The 19,831-nt window shown below is 31.2% G+C and overlaps 2 protein-coding genes across 5 annotated transcripts in view; one reads left to right on the top strand and one right to left on the bottom strand.

Annotated features, from left to right (window-relative positions):
* The window catches only part of LOC106677750 (protein argonaute-2), a 100,924-nt gene that overhangs the window by 2,056 nt on the left and 79,037 nt on the right, over positions 1 to 19,831 (top strand). Inside the window, exon 2 of the mRNA XM_067050150.1 lies at positions 17,118 to 17,280. Within this exon, the coding sequence (XP_066906251.1) occupies positions 17,256 to 17,280 (25 nt within the window). The 5' untranslated portion in view covers positions 17,118 to 17,255. The remainder of the gene's footprint in view (positions 1 to 17,117; positions 17,281 to 19,831) is intronic.
* LOC106677752 (echinoderm microtubule-associated protein-like 2) overlaps positions 1 to 19,831 on the bottom strand; it is a 211,255-nt gene that overhangs the window by 189,479 nt on the left and 1,945 nt on the right. For 3 of the 4 annotated variants that reach the window (XM_014415847.3, XM_014415848.3, XM_014415849.3), the window contains exon 1: positions 1,687 to 1,792. The exons of the other annotated variant lie outside the window; for it this stretch is intronic. In XM_014415847.3, coding sequence (XP_014271333.1) covers positions 1,687 to 1,777 — 91 coding nt within the window. In that variant the 5' untranslated portion in view covers positions 1,778 to 1,792. Of the gene's footprint in view, positions 1 to 1,686; positions 1,793 to 19,831 lie in introns of those variants that run through there. 4 annotated transcript variants of the gene reach the window in all.

The raw sequence follows: 19,831 nt of genomic DNA, 5'->3' as shown, positions 1-19,831 counted from the left end.
TATAAACCAAAAGTTTTTCCGAGCAACTAGAAATCAATTTCTTAAGAATTTATTTTAAAAAATATTACTCCTACGAAGATAAACGTTATAAACAACTTTATAGCATATTAAACTAGCTTTATGTTGAGTAATTATAGACACTTATACGTCTTATGGTTCCAGAGACATAGATTACTCAAATAGATTCACCAACAACGTATTTTTTATGGAATGATGGTTTTTAAAAAGGTATATCGCGGGAACTATTGAACGTAAATAACTATTCTCTCAGCTTTTTAGGTTATTTAAAATATATTTAGCTCTAAACATAAAATTAATTACTTTTGACGTTTTGAAACGCACGCCTTTTTTTTATTATTAAAGAAACAAACACTGACTAGGGTATAATCGACTGCAAATTGTAATGAATAAATTTGAGACTGTGACACTAAAATGAAAGTATGCAAATTATAAATTAATGATGTTTTAATAAAGTTGATAATGAAAGTAGTTTTTTTATCAGATTGTCCTTGATGAAGAGGCCTAATCGGCCAAAACGTTTGACGTGTTGTAATGTGAGACATTTGGATAATTTATGTTATTATCAATAATTTATTTATTTTCTTAATCTAATTTCAAAAATCAATATTTGTCTGTTCCTACTTTATGTTCATCCGATTGCGATGGGGTATTTTGCTAAAAATTCAGGATTTTTCGGAGAGGGTTATAGGCTGTTCCGATTTTTACGGTAAAAAAAAATTAAGCATTTTTGGCCCGACTATTTTTTTCATGATTATTATATGCCAATAATAAAAGTTTTGTGTAGACTGGAGGGCTCATATTCAAGTTATTGCTATTTTTGTGATCTTCGAGAAAAAAATAACGGTCAGGAAAGGTGTAAGTTTGAACAAAAAAACTTTACTTATCTGATGTGATAAAAATTCGTATTTTTTTGCTCTAAATGGGGAATAACGAATATGACTTTTGTTCCTTCCAAGAATTCAACAGTAACAAAACGGTAACACAATTGACTTCTCTCATTCCAATCAGATGTCTCTATTTGCCCTATTTTCTCCTTTAATTATTCATAAAAATGTTTAATATTTTCTATTTATCAATTGTTTATTATTGCTTACAATTAGAACGATTTATTTTTCCAAATATACAAAATTAAATATACTTTAGAGGAAGAGTTTTTTTTAAAAAATCGTCATTTAAACCATATCAGTCTATTATAATTAGGAAAAGACCTCGCTGGCATTAAAGACCATTTAATTGTGTATTGGCAAGTCATGTTTAAACATTGTTAGAGAAATTCGAGAAAATTTTGAAAGAAACGTAAAAACGTTTATAAAGTGTGACTTCCTATGGATCGATATTATCGAAAAACGGAATTCTGTCACATTCCTGCCTTAAATATGTAATTTCAGTTTCCAACGACTTTTTGTTTTGGAGCTAAGCTGTTCACAGATACACGCACAGATCATTTTTCGAAACATAGCTATTAGGACTTAGTGGACTTTAGAACGCTCTGAACAGTTCCATCACAAACTCGAATTCGAAATTTTGCCCAATCCCAATACTTTCTCTTATTGTATGTTCCATAAATATGTAAATGAAAGACGAATCAATGACAAATGTAATTTTTACACACAATTAATATAAATCTATGAAAACTGCTTTATGAAGTAAAATTTTCATTCCTACCTGGATGAGGAGAATTGATAACAGACCAGATCGTAAACTCTTCGAAAACTAATTGTTCTCCGATATTAATGTCTCTACCTTTTATCTTCATAAAAGAGAAAAGGTTAAATGGCGCTGGCCTGAGAATGTAACTGACCACTCCTCCAGTCTAGTCCTACTTCGTGACTGCCTTCAAAACAATACACACTTTCTTGCTGCGTCAGCGAGTACGTCATCCCACTTCCTCTCTTGGTCACACATTTTCATATTTTTTACCAAAATACTATTTAGTCCAGGAAACGAATAAATAAAAAGATAACATAAAAACAATAACTCACGTAGTCCTTAGATAAGCTGTCTGGGCTTGGTTTGACCTAAAAAATAGTAGGGTACCCTCAACGGTAACGGTAAGGAGGAAAAAGCAAAACTGATTTTGGAAACATTTCTGAATATAGTCCAGGAGCAATATTTTATTTTTATAAATAAATCTGAAATGGACTTTCCCTATTCGATAATAAAAAAGAAAAATAGTGTTGTTGTTTTCTTTAATAAATATAGTCTCTTGAAATTCAAACTGTTTTACTACACATATATCTCACCACAGACTACTCACAGATTACTCCATCTACAACAACAAAACCCACACAGAACCACCCACATCCATGTGACAGGGTTATCACTGAAAACAAATTGTAAGTATTCGAATAAAATGCCTGATTTGGCTCTTGAATCCTAACCGAGCTTCTCCTACCACTGTAAGACTATCCGTTCTCTTGCCTTTCGCCATCTTTAATGTCACATAATGCTGATTTTTCGGAATAAACATTCTTGATTTAAAAATTTCAAATAAAAAGCCATCATCATGCATCGTCCACCTGCCATCGAATTCATAGGAAAGAATCAGGACGAATGAAGGGTCTCGAAGAAATATATAATGTCCTAAAACATCCTGCCTTATTGAAACGCTTTTCCGTTTATTTACAAGTATTGGAAAAAATGTTTGAAATATTCACCTTAAGAATCGGGCCAGGAGCTTGTCGCAAGTTGTTTGAGCATTCATGTTACTGCTGACGTAGGACACTAGACAATCTAAAAGAACATCATTTAAAGTTGCTAAAATATGAGTTCTAAAAGAACTATTCACGTTCAATAGTTGTCGAGATGAAAAAGCAACATTTCATAAAAAATGGACTGAAGAATCAGTTGTTACTGAATTTGTTTTAAGAAATCTTTTAATTTTTTTTTTCATAAAAACAGATTGAGTAAATTTGTTGTAATATAAAAATGGAGTGATGTCCCTCGAAGGAGTTTCAGGAATAGAAGAAGAAGCACAGTTAGAAACTGGAGGGTTTTCATGGTTAGTGAGATTATAATGGAAGGATTAATATCTGGTTGGGGCAGGATTGGTTACAGATGGAATATTAAGAACTCAACCAGATATTAATCCTTCCATTATAATCTCCCTAACTATGAAAACCCAATAAAATAGAAAAAAAAAAAAGATTTCTGAAAACAAATTCAGTAACAACTGATTCTTAATTACATTTTTTATGTAATGTTACTTTTTCATCTCGACAACTATTGAATAGTTGAATAGTGAATAGATCTTTTAGAACTCATATTTTAGCAACTTTATTCTACTTTAAATGATGTTCTTTAAGATTTTCTAACATGAATGCTCAAACAACTTGCGACAAGCTCCTGACCCGATTGTTAAGGTGAATATTTCAACCATTTTTTCCAATACTTGTAAATAAACGGAAAAGCGTTTCAACAAGGCAGGATGTTTTAGGAAATTCTATATTTCTTCGTGGCCCTTCATTCGCCCTGAATCCTTTTTGTGAAAATGAACTATATATCAGTTTCTTCGTCTTTTCCAAGAACACTACTACTCCAGAGGAGAGAATATAACTTGGCAGCCGTCTTCCTACCATCGCTAATCCATCTCAACGTTTGTCGTCTGGCTACTTTCCAATTCCGAGGTAGCGAAAATGTTTCCCTTGGTCCAAATTTACAAATGCGTTGCACACTTCATTCTCATATTTACAAATCTACTTAATTTTTTTTTTATAATTGAAGCTTAAGTCAAAACAAACTATAATAATTCTGAAAAAGATACTTAAAGAAAGCTGTGAAATAATTCAACGACTTGAACGAAATAACTCTTAAAAGATAAGAGCTAGCCTCTAAGATAACAGTTGAATCGATTTATCTGATCACATTAATGTCGCAGTCTTTCACTCTTTGTGATTTTACTCTCTTATTTATTACAATCGATTGTATTCTTTTATTCATTGCGATCCTTAAAGACTGATACTAATTTAAAAATAGCAATTCGCTGAAAATATCTTTTTATATTTCTTCATATGATAAGCTTGCGTTCAAAATCGAAACTAGTTTCACGTAAAGCTATTATTGCGAGTAAATGTCATTTATCAAAATTTTAAATGCTTTCATTAATAGTTCTTTAACACGTTTATTTTCAAACAAGACTGCATTGGCTAATATCAAACGTGTATCAACCTCCGCTTTAGCAGGGATTAGTACCACATTCATTTTTTTTAATATTTTTTTTAATTACACGAAATAGATTTTTTCTTGCAAGAATATTTCGAAGAAAATATCCAGATCCAATAAAATTTCGATTTCTAATCAGAAAACAGATTAATAATGGGGCAAATAAGAATATATTTAAGACGTATTTTTACTAAGAAAAAAAAAAATGCAAGCTAAGGTCAATTTGTAGAAGCATTTAAAAGTATATTTTCAAAATTATTTAATTAATGACATCAATAAATAAGTAACAATGCAGCAACAATATGATCTCCTGGAAGCTATTATTAATTAATCTGCAAAAATATCCACAACCAACAGCAAAACCAAAAACCATAAACTTTCTGACTCCACCATAAACAGGATGCAATAGAAGGAAATAATTAAATAGAATTAAAAACAAGTCTCCAAAAGGAAAGATTGAACACTGTGAAGTAAGAAAGATGGTAAGGAAGGGTAGATGTAAAAAAAAGGAATATAGATTGATAAGAGGTCAATAGTGGGTTTGATTTTCATCTTGGCAAACCAATCTTACTTTAAATATTATTTTATACCTTTTCCATTTATTAACCGTCAAATTCCCCCACTCCCCTACTCTGTTTATACCTTGCATCCGCCTCAAGCTCATTGTTAGCTCTTCGTTATTCAGAAACGGTGGCCTATTTTGTTTATTATTTTTCTGTTTTCTAGACCTTTATTTTATTCTTATTTTCAATCTTTCAGTGCGTACTGTCTTTTTATACTTCTCTTTTATTCTTCTCTTCTCTTTTTATTTCCGTTTTCATTAATTGGCTCATACTATTTTTTTACTGTTTGAAATTCCTGCATTCCGCTAATCAAAATTTTGATCTCTTGTTGCAAGAGAAAATTAGGAATTGGAAGTAGCTAGGATACTGAAAACAATTGGTATGGCAAAGGGGTTCGGGAAGGGTTTGGAAGTCCAAAGTCTCATTTAAATGCATACTTTTATAAAGTTATCGAGGAAACATTAAAGACAGTTTCAATTTGAGATTATGAAAATTAGGAACTGAAAGTAGCTAGGGTTCTGAAAACAATTGATATGGCAAATGGATTAAAGACAACAAGATATTCATGTACAATGTCTCTGCATAACAGTCAAGACTTTTCATAAATAGAATATTATTGTAACGTATTTGAGCAACAATTACTTCCTCGTTAATGTCTTCTGGAAAACAATAGAATGCTCGATATTGAAACCACTCGAATGAGATAAACTGTATGAGATCACTATTAATCCTGATGATGTGATTTCTGAAGCAGGTAGTTGCTAGACCTAAGTTAGAAAAGGCAATTATTCAACTGATATATTTTTTACATTAACTTAACAGCAATAAGGATCTCTTATGAAAAAAAAAATGTTTTTCGACTATTACAATTGTTTCTTGCCTATCGCACCTAAGAAAGGAAAGTATTTAACAGTATCCAATTTTCAATGTATTCACCGAAAGTCTCCTAAAACCAAAATATGCATTCTCGGTTAATGGTCTAACAGTCAGTATGTACTACAATAATCTCTTGCAAGACTAACCGATATATGTGCTTTCAGTTTAGTAGGGTTTCGACTTCCGATGCCAGTGTACCAAATCTAACACTTAGTGCGGCATAGCCCAATGAACCTGTTTTTGTGTGCACTAAACGACTTTTATAAAACCTGCCAAAATTCTTCTCCTTGAAACTCTTTTGATTAAGTCTCCAAACAAAAAAATATGTGACAAATAATTATTTATTTTAATTTGAATGATCTTTCATTTATTTAATAATAATTATAATTTTTTCACAATGAAGGGAAATTGGTACTGGAGCTTTAAGTATTCATTCAGGACAAAATATATAGTAAATAAAATAGGAAAAAAAGAATAAAGAAACATTACAGTTGCAAAAATATATAAAACAATATAATTATAACAATAATAAAATAATATAAATACAAGGTAAAGGAAAATAAAAATAACATAAGGCTGCCCTTATGTGGATAGCCAAGCAGGACTATAAGAGATAAAAGCCACGTAACTGTTATTGAAATAATGAATAGTAGATTTCATTTCTATTAATTAATTAAAATATTACTGTTTACCAGTTATTACTGTTACCAAATTACTGTTTAAATAATATAAATTGTATCCAAGTTAAGTCTCAAAGTTTACGTTCATTTACCCTTAACTTGATTCATTGAAAAATTAATTAATTAAATAAATTAGTAATTTATACATAACCTTTTCACTTTTTTGAAACAAATTGTATCTACGTTAAGTCTTAAAACACTCTTTATTTCTTTAAAAGTCCATTAATCAATACACTTACTTGAATTATTGAATGTGAGGTATAAATTTATGTTTAATGAATGTTATTTTATTAGTATTAATGTTATTTGATAAAATTGTTAAAAATGTATGCATAATTACAGCTGTAAGATTGTCCAAATTGGCCGAAACGTTGGACTTTTAAAGATATAAAGAGTGTTTTGAGACTTAACGTGGATACAATTAATTTTATTCAAACAATAATAACCGGTCTCAAAAAAGTGAAAAGATTATATATAAATTTCCAATTTATTTACTTAATTAATTTTGGAAATTGATTAATTAATTTTTCAATGATCAAGTTAGGGGTAAATGAACGTAAACTTTCGAAGGCAGTGGACTGATTACTCATCTTGGGCCTTTCTAATGAAAGGTAAGAATACGGTCCATGGTCAGGGAGAGTAAGTGTGTGAAAATCTGATCAGACCACTCAACATAAATATTGATATTTAATTTGAAATTTATAGTTTACTTATCAAGAATTTATTATAAACGTCATTCTAATACATAAGGAGTTACGTGGGTAGCATTAAATCTATACAAAGAAGAATAACAGTCAATTAAAATTAATTTAGTATTCATTTTTCTTGAGGCGTACAAAAACCACTATCAGCAAAGCTGAAAGTCAAGAGATTTTGTAGTTCTAATTGTATCTATCATTTAGATAAATTTATTTATTAAAGGGCCGTCCTCAAAGAACTTCTTAAGGATACATTTACAACTCACATCCAATAATTTGAAAACATTTTGCTAGCTATTCTGCCCATGAAATTAATTTCAATCAAATCACCCAATTTAGTCACTTTTCGATTAAATTTTAAAACTTTCAACTACAGATTAACTTAACACTATTCACGACGAAGAACAGAGACAAACTGGGATGATTTGACTGAAATTAATAACCTAGGCACTTTAGCCGGCAAACAGTTTTTAAATTATTGGATGTAAGGTGTAAATTTATATTTAACATTTTTCCAAGTAAACCACAATGGTTCCTATTCATCCCTCTATTCTCAGTCCGCTGGTGTCCCTCAAGGTAGTATCCTTGGTCCCATCCTCTACACCGTCTATACAGCTGACATTCCAACCAATCCTAACACTATCCTCACCACGTATACCGATGACACATGTGTGCTCGCTGTTAATAATAACCCATTAATTGTATCCCAAAATCTCTAATCCCATATCACAGCCCTCGAAGATTGGTGTCGCAATTGGAGGATTAAGATAAATTCCAACAAATCCCATCAAATCACCTTTACCCTTCGTCGCAAACCTACTGGCTGCCCTACAGTTTCATTTAATGATGTTACTCTTACCCCTGTCGAACAGATCCGCTACCTTGGACTACATTTGGACAAGCGATTAACCTGGAATCCTCACACCAGACTGAAAAGACAGGAAACTGCACGTCGATTTCGAGTATTACAGTACTTACTAGACAAACGGTCTAAACTTCCAACACATTACAAAAGACTGATCAACATGACTGTAATAAGGCCAATCTGGACATATGGAATTGAGCTTTGGGGCTCCACTGAACCTTCGAATTCCTCTCGTATTCAATCCAAAATCCTTCGTAAAATCTTCAATTCTCCGTACTTTGTCACAAATAAAATCATATATAAAGACCTTAATGTTCCCTGTGTAACCGATCTAGCCCGAACCAGATATCACTCCTTCCATTATAAACTCTCTAACCACTCAAACCCCCTAGCCCCCTAGTTTCTTATCTTGCATCCTCTTCCATTCCTGACAATTCTCCGAGGCGCCTGAAAAGAAGATGGCCACGAGACCAGCTAATGTAAAATGTCATTGGAGTGCTACCAATGGATAGTTTCTCTACACGCCCGTAACGCTCCAATTTAACTTAGATCAGATTTACTAAATGTATATCTGTATATATAATACAGTTGTAAATAGCAATTAATAAATATTGCTAAAAAAAATATATATATATTTAAGATCGTCCTTGAGGATGGCCCAATTGGCCGAAACGTTGAACTTTAAAGAGAACTACTGAACAGTTTTTTGAGACCTAACTTGTATACAAATTAGTTCATTTAAACAGTTAGATGTGATGACTAATGCTTGAGCCTGACTAGTGTTTGAGCCTGTGGTTTTAAAGTCGAAATCTCCCAATATACAAGAAACAAAAAGACCTGATTGAAAGTAAGCCAATCAGCTGATATACCTGCGAGGCAGAATAGATTTTATAATTTTACTCATTGTTGTTTATCCTTTCGTTCAATCCATATCCAGTTCCACCCATCCCTACAATCCACCTTGAAGATTGAAACGGCAGTGGCCAAGAGACATTTTGTAAAATAAAATCGACTATTGGAGTTCTGGCAGGCCGGATGCTCAGCTCATGTTGATTGTAGCTTTAACGCACTTACTCAGCCCCCACTGGCTCATTACCAGCGACGTGATGAGAGAGCTGCGCTGGGATCTCGAAGGGCACTGCTCTACCCCTCATGCGGGGGGGGGATAGAATGGGCTTGGGTATCCTCAGTTTGAGAATGTAAATATTGTATATAATTTATTTTTCTGTTTTATTTTAATTATTTATTTGTTTCAGATAGAGAATTATTTTATTTTATTTATTTTTTCTCTTTTTTAATTTTTAGTATGAATGTGTTCAATTAGCACTATTGCTCATTGCCCAAATTTGTAGCAGATTGTAATACTCATCAATAAATAAAGTAGTTATAAAAAAAAAAAATTGTAGTAATAAAAAATTATAGTTTCACTAACAGTATGAATGTAATTAATACTTAATTATTATATTAAAAAAAGGATAAACAGTCGACTCGAAGTAAAAATTTGCTTAAACGAATATTGCATGAGCAAGTTTGCCAACATCAAAAGGTGTGTCTTTGTAGTAGGACCTTGATCTACCGGAAGTAGGGACATGTAAGCACGGCGGATGTCACGTGAGACTTCTCGCTCCTCATTCACCTCCTAAGAAGATCTGCTCTTTATTACATCACGGTCTACTTGAAGTGAATATGTTAAACTTTAAATGCTCATATATTTAATTAAAAATAACCTCATTTTTTAGTAGATGTGATTAGGGACCGGATTTTCGTGCGATTGCATCTTTTTTCCGTAATTCCAAATTGCACCTAACCTCGATATAAATTCGAATATTGGAAAAGACAAAAAACACTATTTTTATTTTGTACGTTTTGGTGTTTATCCACAAAATTGTCAGCTCTAAGGTTATTTGCATAAAACTGCACATTTTAATATTTTGGACAAAACTCCACGGTTTTGATTTTCGTTTAATGCTTGTACTAAATGTCTAAGATTATGTATGTCAATATATACTTATTTTAATTACAATATATTATTTTTTCCTTATTTAATTTATAATTTCAAATCGACAAATTAGAGATAAAGCAATGTATTGATTAACAAATGTAGAGTCAAATTCAGTTCCATTTCCTCCCTCCTCACCTAAAAAAATTAATAAATAAATAGAAGTAAAACAAATTGACGAATGTTCTTGGAATAATATTAACCAGCGGTTTCGGGTAACTATGAAAAAGTCTCTCTAGTATAAGCTTTTTATAGAGTCCGACTTATGATTTGGGAGAATTTCCATTTTATTTCTAATACAATCATATTATACTACCTATATATATATTATTTTAAATAAAAATGAAACAAAAAAATGAATTGGTCTTATCAAAATGAACATACCTATACATTTTTAATCAGACTTGTTAAATGTTTTTCTATATAGACGTAAGTAAATGATGTAAATCTAGTTTTTAAGATGTTATTCTTAAGTTCTAAGATGTAAATCTTAGTTTTTTTTAATGGTAGATTCGTATTTGAATACACAATTGAAAATTAAAGCGGAAAAATATATATGAAATTTTAGGGGAAATTCAAAAGAATATTTTGCTGGAAAGGCATTTTAAAAACCTCTTTATACATAGTTGTCTTGTATATATTTTCTAAAACTTAAAATTAAGGCAGCTTTAAGAAGTTGAAAACTTGAAAGTAAAACTTCATAAATGAAATATAAAATCATTTTATACAATTAGCTTTTTCATAGCTCTGTAATTATGGATACATTTTTAGGTCTATAATCGGAAAAATTCAATTTTTTATGTTTGCATAAAGGTAGATTATTTAGAGATTTTAATATGATTTAAACAATTAACGAATTTCGGAATACTAATATTATGAATTGAACTATAAAGTTGATTATTTCAGGATTTGGGTATTATATACGTATTTTGGACTTTTACTTCGCAAAAATACGGTCTATATTTATGATTATATATGTTTTGAGATGATTTTTGAGGCACAACCATGCTCAGGCTGTCTCCTTTGTGAACTGTACCAGGAGGAAAATCTGGAGCATGTTGAAAATCACATGCTTGAAAACCACATACAGCAATGTAGTCACTCGAAAAGTATATAGGTAAAGGCAAAATCTTTGTCGAAAATTATACTTTTCTGTCTACAATACATTTCTAAATTATTTTTCCTACATTGAAAATTGGCGACCTATAGAAAAAATAGTAGTCACATAATCTATTTGGTATATGAAAACAACATATTCAGATATAGACTCTTGAAAAGTATGTAGGTAAAGGCAAAATCTTTGTCGACAATTATGCTTTTCTGTTTACATACGTCAACAATACGTTTCTAAATTATTTTTCCTACATTGAAAATTGGCGACCTATAGAAAAAATAGCAACCACATAATCTATTTGGTATATGAAAAGAACATACTCAGATATAGACTCTTGAAAATTATTTAGGTTAAGGCAAAATATTTATCGAAAATGATGCTTTTCGGTTAAAGTTTACAAAGGTCTACAAGACATTTCTAAATTATTTTTGCTACATCAAAACTAGCAGAATAGAAAAAATAGTAAGCAATCAAACCCTATTGATTTATTACTTAAGACATATTCTAAGAAATATTTTCAAATATAGGTAACTTGACTCGCATTAATCCTGCTGCAATAAGTAAATAAAAGGAAAAAAAATATGGAAACGCCTATCATTAAACACAGTTTACTTAGAGATAAAGGTTATTATTTACTATAATTATGTTGTTATGATCAAAAAATAAAAAATCTTGTGCGTTGCGCAAGACATCGGACAATTTTCACTTATTCTCCCTCCAACATACGTCACAAAATTTTGTGTAGATTGGTGGACTGGTGTTGAAGTTGTCACTAGTTTTGTGATTTCGAAAAAAAAAAATTAATAACCCAGGAAGGCGATAATTATGAACAAAACAATTTTATTTTTCTATTTCTAAAAATATGCAATTGAGACTATTTCAATGAGGATAAGACCTAGCTGCTATTAAAGACTATTTAATTGAACAATGACATGTCGAGTTTTATCGAGATCATTCTTCGTAGAGTCATTTTCGAAAAAATCGAAATAAATGTGTAAAATCTATTCTTTAATTTCGATTTTATCGAAAAAGTTGTCACATCTCAAGCATAAACCACCCTTAAATATGAAATTTCAGTTTCTTACGACTTTTAGTTTTTAAGCTCGGCTGTTGATATTCATACATATACAGACCATTTTGCAAGACTTAGGTTATTTGGACTCAGAAGACCTCAAAACGTATATTTCTGATAAAAACTCGAATTCGAAATTTAGCATGATCGCAATACATTTCCTTATTATATATTCTATATATATATAACTGAAATTAAAATATAAACATAGAAAAATACATGATTCTATTAGTTTTAACAAGACTAATCAGTAATTTATTCCATATCTACTAACAGAATTTTATTTGTCAGCAGTTCAGCGAAAGTCTTAATATTCAATTCTAAGCATAGAATCGTAACATGCTTACAAATTAATTAAGCTGTGGGTTAATGGATAGAATTTTATTTCCGACTCCTTGCACATTTTTTTTTTTGTTATTTCTTATTATATAATATCTTCTTCATAAAATAATATATGCTATGTCTACTTTGGTGACATTCCTTTTTAGCTTTGATTGCAAAGTCCAGTACAAAACGTTTTTGTTGCGTCATCTTTAATATTAGTAAAATGATACAAACCGCAGGAATGAAAACCTTTAGTTCACGAATTGTTCGAAAAGCTAATTAAAAGTGAACGGGTTTAATTTTTTTATAATTCTTTTTTTTACAAAAAAATATTTTAAAATTAAGTTAAATGAGTAAATATTCATATATTCATACTAGGCACAATAAGTACATTCAGCAAAGGAAATTCCGGCGTTTGTCGCTCAACCGCATCAGAGATATTGAAAGCTGGTGGAGGCCGAGCGAGGGCATTAGACGCTCAGAATTATAGTGGACAAACTACTCCCATTAAATTAAGTACAATAGGTCCATCGACCACTGCTATTTCAATCTTAACAGAAGATTGTAGGGATGCCTGAAAATGGATTGGGATTGTTCCAAGCGATTTGGATGATTAGTAAGTTCCTGATGAAATTTAGAGAATTTCGATGAAATAAGGTTTGAAACAAATTAATTATAAGGATCATGATGTAGAATATTGTTGGTTAAGTAGTTTGAGGCATTGACTATTATTCGAAGAACTTTCCCAGATAGGTTTTAGTCTTTACGTATAAAATATCAGTTTTCATTGGTATTCATTATTTGGCAAAACAACTTTATGAAATCAAAACATTTACCCTAGCCTGTTATCATGGTTTCTATCCCAGAATTAAAAATGCCAGTGTTTTGTGAGGAAATGAATTCAAAAATTGCATTTTTGACCAGAGAGTTATTTTAAAAAAATTTATTTTTAATGTAGTTGTCAAAATTTCTTGAACGGATGCAAAGTTTGGTGAATAAGGCAGGTGTAAGAGGACTTCAAACCACAGTTCGTTTAGTTTGTTCTCTGTCCTCATAAAACTTTGCCGTGTAATAGTATAAATGGTCTCTTCCGATTAACAAATGCAGTTTTTTTTTTACAAGTTTTTGATGCATTTGTTCAATATCAGTGCAGTACGATTTCGATGCGATGGCCTCACCCCTGGGTGAAAAAGAGAAAAGAATTATTCCTGCCATTAACCACCACAGAAACCAAACTTTTTTTTAAACAAATATGGTTTTGGCATGGGTCACAAAGGTCTTTCCTCGATATTTAACCACTGATCTGTCACAGGTGATTATCTTTTCGAGAAAACGCTCGTATTTGGTTGTTTTTTTTTCGCCCAGTAAGCAGTGAAACCCATGGATAACTCTTCAGCTACTGCCAATTATTTAGTTGATGAGGTACTCATATTTTTACGTTACTAATGTTCACTGAGTGTCAAGAAACTGTGTATACACTTGTATTTAGTTGTGCAATAAGTCCTTCAACTGTTTGCTAAGGGTTTGTTTCACAGTAAGCCTAAGTTCATCGTAGTCAATTGTTGGTGGAGGTCTTCCTTTGGGTTTTTATCAAAATCTGTCACCAGCCAAAAAATTTTCAAACCAATTACTATATTCCATTCGTTGGCGCCTTGGTAATGTTTCTTGCAGCTTGGACTGCAGACTGTCCAAGTTTAAACTCATAAAAACAATTACTCAAAAATGGCGTGTTTTCATGGTCATATTTGATTGTATACAAAACATTATAGAAAGAATAAATAACGGTTCATTATATTCTGTAAATATAATCGAAGTAAACAACTAAACTTCACTAACCCCACTCTGAGTTTCTGAAATGAAAAACCGAATCATTCATATGAAATGACCCAATTGTACTGTCTAGCTAATTAGTAATTTTTTTCAATTGAAAGCTAAAACCTTTTCTATTTAGCAGTCTATATAATTGGCTAACTCCAAATATTCATTATAAATTTTTAAAACCTTCTAAAAAAATCAGATTCTAAACGTTACTATAGCTGACGATATAGTGATTTAAAATAAAATAATCAAAACTTGTTGGAAACGTTAACCGTTGCTCACTGTTCAACTAACGGGGCTGCACTAAACAGACCATGCAGTAGTTAATTAGTCGAATAATTACTAAACCAAGAATCAGAACATGGCTTACCATGTCCACAGGTCAGTTATCAAGGTAGAGCTTGTTTTGTTTTTTTAGACTTTTACTAAATAGCTTTCAAAACTTCAAAAGAATAAAAGAAATAAAAAATATTCTTTTCTTATTCAGAAACTCTTTCTTTCTTTTTTTAACTACATAAGAATCACATATTTATTGTAGAAGGTTGTACTGATTTAAAAACCTTAGGTGGCGAAATCAAAAAGGTGGAAAAACTAACCAAAGTTTATTTAATATGTATTTGTATATAAATTGATTTTGAAAATAAAAAAATAAGTAATTTGTTATAAACTAATTTAAAAATGTTCTTCTATAAGTTCTTTGTTAGGCACTGAAAAATAAAAATGATAAAATAAAATCTTTGCCTTCCTTCTCATTACTCCAGGTCTACTCTTTCTCAGAACAGTGGAAGCTCTTCCTAATTAGTAAAATACAAAAGATGTATGCTTTCTCAATATGGGCAAATCATTGTAATCTGCAGCAGCTATCTCAAACGCGGCCAGTCTTTTTTTTTTCATAAATAATAAAACAGTGAACAACCATGATTAATAACTGGTTCGGGCGAGATCGATTGCATATGGAATTAAGGCCTTCGTGGATAATTTTATTTGTGAAAAAGTAGGGGAAATTGAGGATTTTGCGAAGGATTTTGAATTGTAAGAATCGGACACGAGAGGAATTCGAAGGTTTAGTGGAGCTCCTAAGCTGTACTCCATCCAGATAGGTTTTACAGTCACGAAGATCAGTCTTTTCTAATATTTTGTAAGTTTAGACAATTTGTCTAGTAAGTGTTGTAGTAGTCGGAATCGACGTTCAGTTTCCGGCTTTTTCTGAATTGCATGAGGATTCCAAATTAGTCGCTTGTCCAGATGTAGTCCAAGGTAGCGGATCTGTTCGACAGGGGTAAAAGCAACATTATTAAAGGATACATTAGGGCAGTCAGTAGGTTTATGGTTTAGTATACATGAAATGAAATGATGAAAAACAAAAAACCGCTATCCATTTTTATCTACCTAATTTAACAAGAAAATTTAACAGTTAATTAAAATAGTAGTACACCAACAAGCCAGTCCATGGGCATAAGTAAATAGTAACCAATATAGCAGGAACTTAACGTTTATATGATGAGATAATATTAAACTCAGAAATAAAAGAAACTGCTAATTTTATTTAGATTATTTGTATACTCAAAACCAAACTGCTCCAAAACAGTTCGGTAATTAGCAACCCAACAAAAGTGTAATGAACCTATAATCTCTTAAGGTTATTTCAGAATAGGAACTTCGTCGAGTAAAATACTGTTGTTTGATTAATGGAGTTTAATACCATAATGTACTCCAATTTGGAAGGAAAAATGGGCAGGGCAACAGGTTATAGGTTAACAATTCTTGGCAAGAGTGAAAAAATCAAAATCATATTTCATGGGTCTGCCATCAAACAAATGTTTGCAAACATCAAACAAAAGCTTCTGACCCGCGAACAGAGTTGGACAAGTTGCACATGAGTACTGACTAGCTGAAAACGACAACTTTACTCGTACTCAAAATGTCAGAGAACAGAATATATATTAATGTGGGTTGTATATATAGATAATATAATACTCAGAACATTGCTAGTTCAATATAAGTAAATTGATTTGTACTTAAGCAAAATAAGAGTACGAGTACAGGAAATTCGTAAAAAAACAATCTCAATACAAAAGTAATAAAAAATGGGGGTGAAATGACTTGATCTTCTTTGGTTTGCTATTGGACTGTAATAATAATTGTTGAGATCGTGTAAACACTTTGTACTCAACACTCACATACTGTTTGAGAAAGTTGCCCCCCTCACATTTGATTACAAACTCACTATGCCATATACTGGCAGATATAAGAAGTAGTAAGTAGTGGCTTGGGTTGCCATCTTGGCCTCTAGAACGGAAAAGAGTGAACAGCGTCTCAAAAGCCGCATAATTTTTGGCGGAGATAAACAATTTACTTTGAGTGAATAAACTACACCCCACTCAGGCGAAGGGACGGAGGCAGGATGAGAGATGGAAGATAACACAAGAAGAGAACAGGAATATACGATTTCAAGATCGCAATAGCTCACCGTGTAACCTACATCTTCAACACACGTAAACTACAGCATCTATTGTTATAAGTAATACTATTTATAATATCATATAACATTACAATTCACAATAAAAATTAAATATTAAACCACATTGCACAACCTTTTGGCGAACACCCCTATAACTACGTGTCTCATTATTTAATTAAGAATAGATGCTTTCCTTCCTGAATCACCATTCTTCATTTAGTTCAAAACTCTCCAAATAAAGTTCATTTATTTAAACCAGCGTTATTAGCATATTACAATAACTTTTACTCAAGGGAATAGCTAAATTATACACCTACTTTTTATCCAAAATGAAAAAAAGTACTGCTTTCGTGAAGCTTGTAACTTGTACTGCTGAGGAGTGCCGAGGTGCCACAATGGCCTAAACACTTTCATTACCATAATTATCTCTTCTGCACCTCAAGATTGAAAGGCAATATGTTTCAGGATAACTGGATCTTGCAGATAAGAATGTCAGAACTATTCAGAGTGGAAAAGGACGCGGCTCGCTGACCAAGGGGAAAGTGGAGAGCACTTTTCCAGGTGCCTACATCTGATTAGTGCGTACTGTGTCCGTTTAGCGCAATGAGCAGCCGCAAGCAACATTCAGGTAAATAGAGAACAGGTAATATTATAGATCATCCAGGTTTTCAAACCCTTTAGCAATAAAGTAACTTAATATACGAATATTTTAAAGGAACAATCCTTTGTACAACAAAATATTTTAAGGACCAAATACGAATATTACTTTTTTCGAATAATTACGATGAAAAATTGTTATAAACATTTTACTCTTTAAATAAACATTTCCAAATCTCATAGATGAAGAAAAAAGGGAAATATAATTTCCGAGAAATGAATTTTAATTGTCTTAATTTGAAAGCATCTTCATGATCATAGTATCACCTAAATCGAAATATCTAACACATAATTCTTAAAACTTCCTCTTTTACAGCGCTTGTTTCTCAGTAAAAATATGAGATTTCAGGTTCAATGATGCCGAAAATCCGAAAATAAATAAAAAAAGAAAATAATACAAATATTGTACTTATATTTCAATTCCTCGTTTGAGACTGGTTATATTTATCAATAATAATAAAATTTATCAATATACCCCAAACACTCCTTATTAAATAATTTTAAATATCCAACATTTCGTCCAACCTGGACATTATCAAGAACAATCTTAATTTTAATAGCAATATCCAACACACATTTCTTGCAACTTCCTCTTTTAAATCGCTTGTTGTTCTCCCAATCAAAATGTGAGCTTTTACGTTTAATGGTACCCAGTTTCTGTGATAAAATATAAGAAGAATTAATATTAAGAATTAAATATGAAGAAGATGGTTGCGGTCAAAAAGAACAAAAATAGTTTAAAACTATAACCCACGTTTCGCCCCTCTTTGTAGGGCTTCATCAGGGCTGTTCAAGATGATAGCTTTACAGACTTTAAAAAGTTCATAAAATAATATTTCAACTAACAAATTGAGGAACTGCTAATATTATATGTGTTATTTGTATAGTTAAAATGAAACTGCAGTAAAAAAGTTCAATTACGAACGAGCCATCAAAAACTAATTGAACATATATTCATGATGTGTTAAATGTAAAATGCATAAGAGCTCCTAGCGGATTTTTTTAGCAACTTGTTCTATAACCTTTCCTTCCAAAACTTCATGTTATTGTTTACTTCTAAGTTTTGATTATAGTGATTTATTACAACATGCCTAAAGTGGAAGTTGTGTGAAAGTTTGGCTACTGAGTGTCTTGTTTATCTTATAACTTGTGGGGAAGAGAACCAAGACGAGCTAATTTACAACTGTCATTGCATTATTATTATTGTCATCCATTGATTTATTAGTTATAAAAACATCCAAAACAACACTAACACAAAAGGAAACACAAACTACGAGCAAGTAACCTAACACCACAAACAAAATGATGACGAGCTCAGTTAGTCTGTTGCATGTCGTCATTCTCCAGTTAACAGACCTAGTAACAGACTCTCAAATATGTTATATGTTATATCGTTTTAACATGGAAAAAGAAGGAAATATCTCTCCATTTAACACGATTTAATATGTTAAATATGTAAACGAAGTTTAAGCGTTTGTCAAGTAGGTGTCCTAGTAATCGAAATCTACAAGCAGTTTCTTGTTCAGTCTTGTATGTGGATTCCAAGTAGGTCTCCCATTGAAATTCCATTTTTTATATTTTTTATTAACTCACTAAAAGCACCTTTCACCTAGTAGGGATTTTACCGGAACATTACGATATGGGAGCCCTTCAGATTAGAGAATTTATTTTCTGGACAACTTACTAGTCAAAATCATTATTTTATTTCATATTCAAAAACTGCCAAATTTTAATAAAACAAATAAAATAAAAACTTAGGTTTTTTTATTAGAAAGATCAGGAATTACTTCTTCATAGTCTATTCCTTTAAGCACATCACTTAATTATGAGACTTAGTTAAACAGAAAATATTATTTTATTAATGAAGAAAAATGTGCTCAAAAGTCAATTAATATAATTGATTATAAGGTTGCTTCTTTGTGCATGGCTTTTTATTTCTACCCCCATGTAATACTCTTATCACGTTACATTAACTTTCGTCTCCCTCAATATTTCCTAGTTGTCGGCGCCCGTGGCTACATGTTCGATTCTTGTCCGGGTTATTTTTCTAAATAAAGATTTTTCTTGGGTCGTAAATAAATAAAAACATAACTGAATTCTATTTGAATTTCGACTTAAAAAGTATTCTCAAGATTAAGTAGCAAGATGGACTTAAAGTGGACTTAATTGCTGTATTTGGGGAACTTGTTTACACCAAAAGAATAAATATAGGTTTTTTCTTTTGATATATATAAAAAAAAGTCAGGTGTACTCTTTAGGAAAAACTATGTCCATAAAATATAATTTATAATGCAAATATGTATGTAATTAATTATGAAAACATACTATGTACTCTATAATTTATTTTAAATTAATAATAAGAAATTAATTATATTAAAGTTTTTTCAATAAGGTTTAACGTAGGGAATCACTACCCTCTAACGTATTGGTGCTTCGCGAAATAATTTAGGACAGGGTCATTCCACGTCAACTCAACACAGTTTTTAGCCTTAACATCTCAGATTATCTAGAATTTTTATATA

The sequence above is a fragment of the Halyomorpha halys genome, unplaced genomic scaffold, assembly GCF_000696795.3.
Source record: "Halyomorpha halys isolate HHAL.00 unplaced genomic scaffold, Hhal_1.1 Scaffold107.1, whole genome shotgun sequence".
Taxonomy (NCBI): domain Eukaryota; kingdom Metazoa; phylum Arthropoda; class Insecta; order Hemiptera; family Pentatomidae; genus Halyomorpha; species Halyomorpha halys.
Note: the sequence above shows the minus strand (reverse complement) of the source record. Positions and strands in the feature narration are given on the sequence as shown.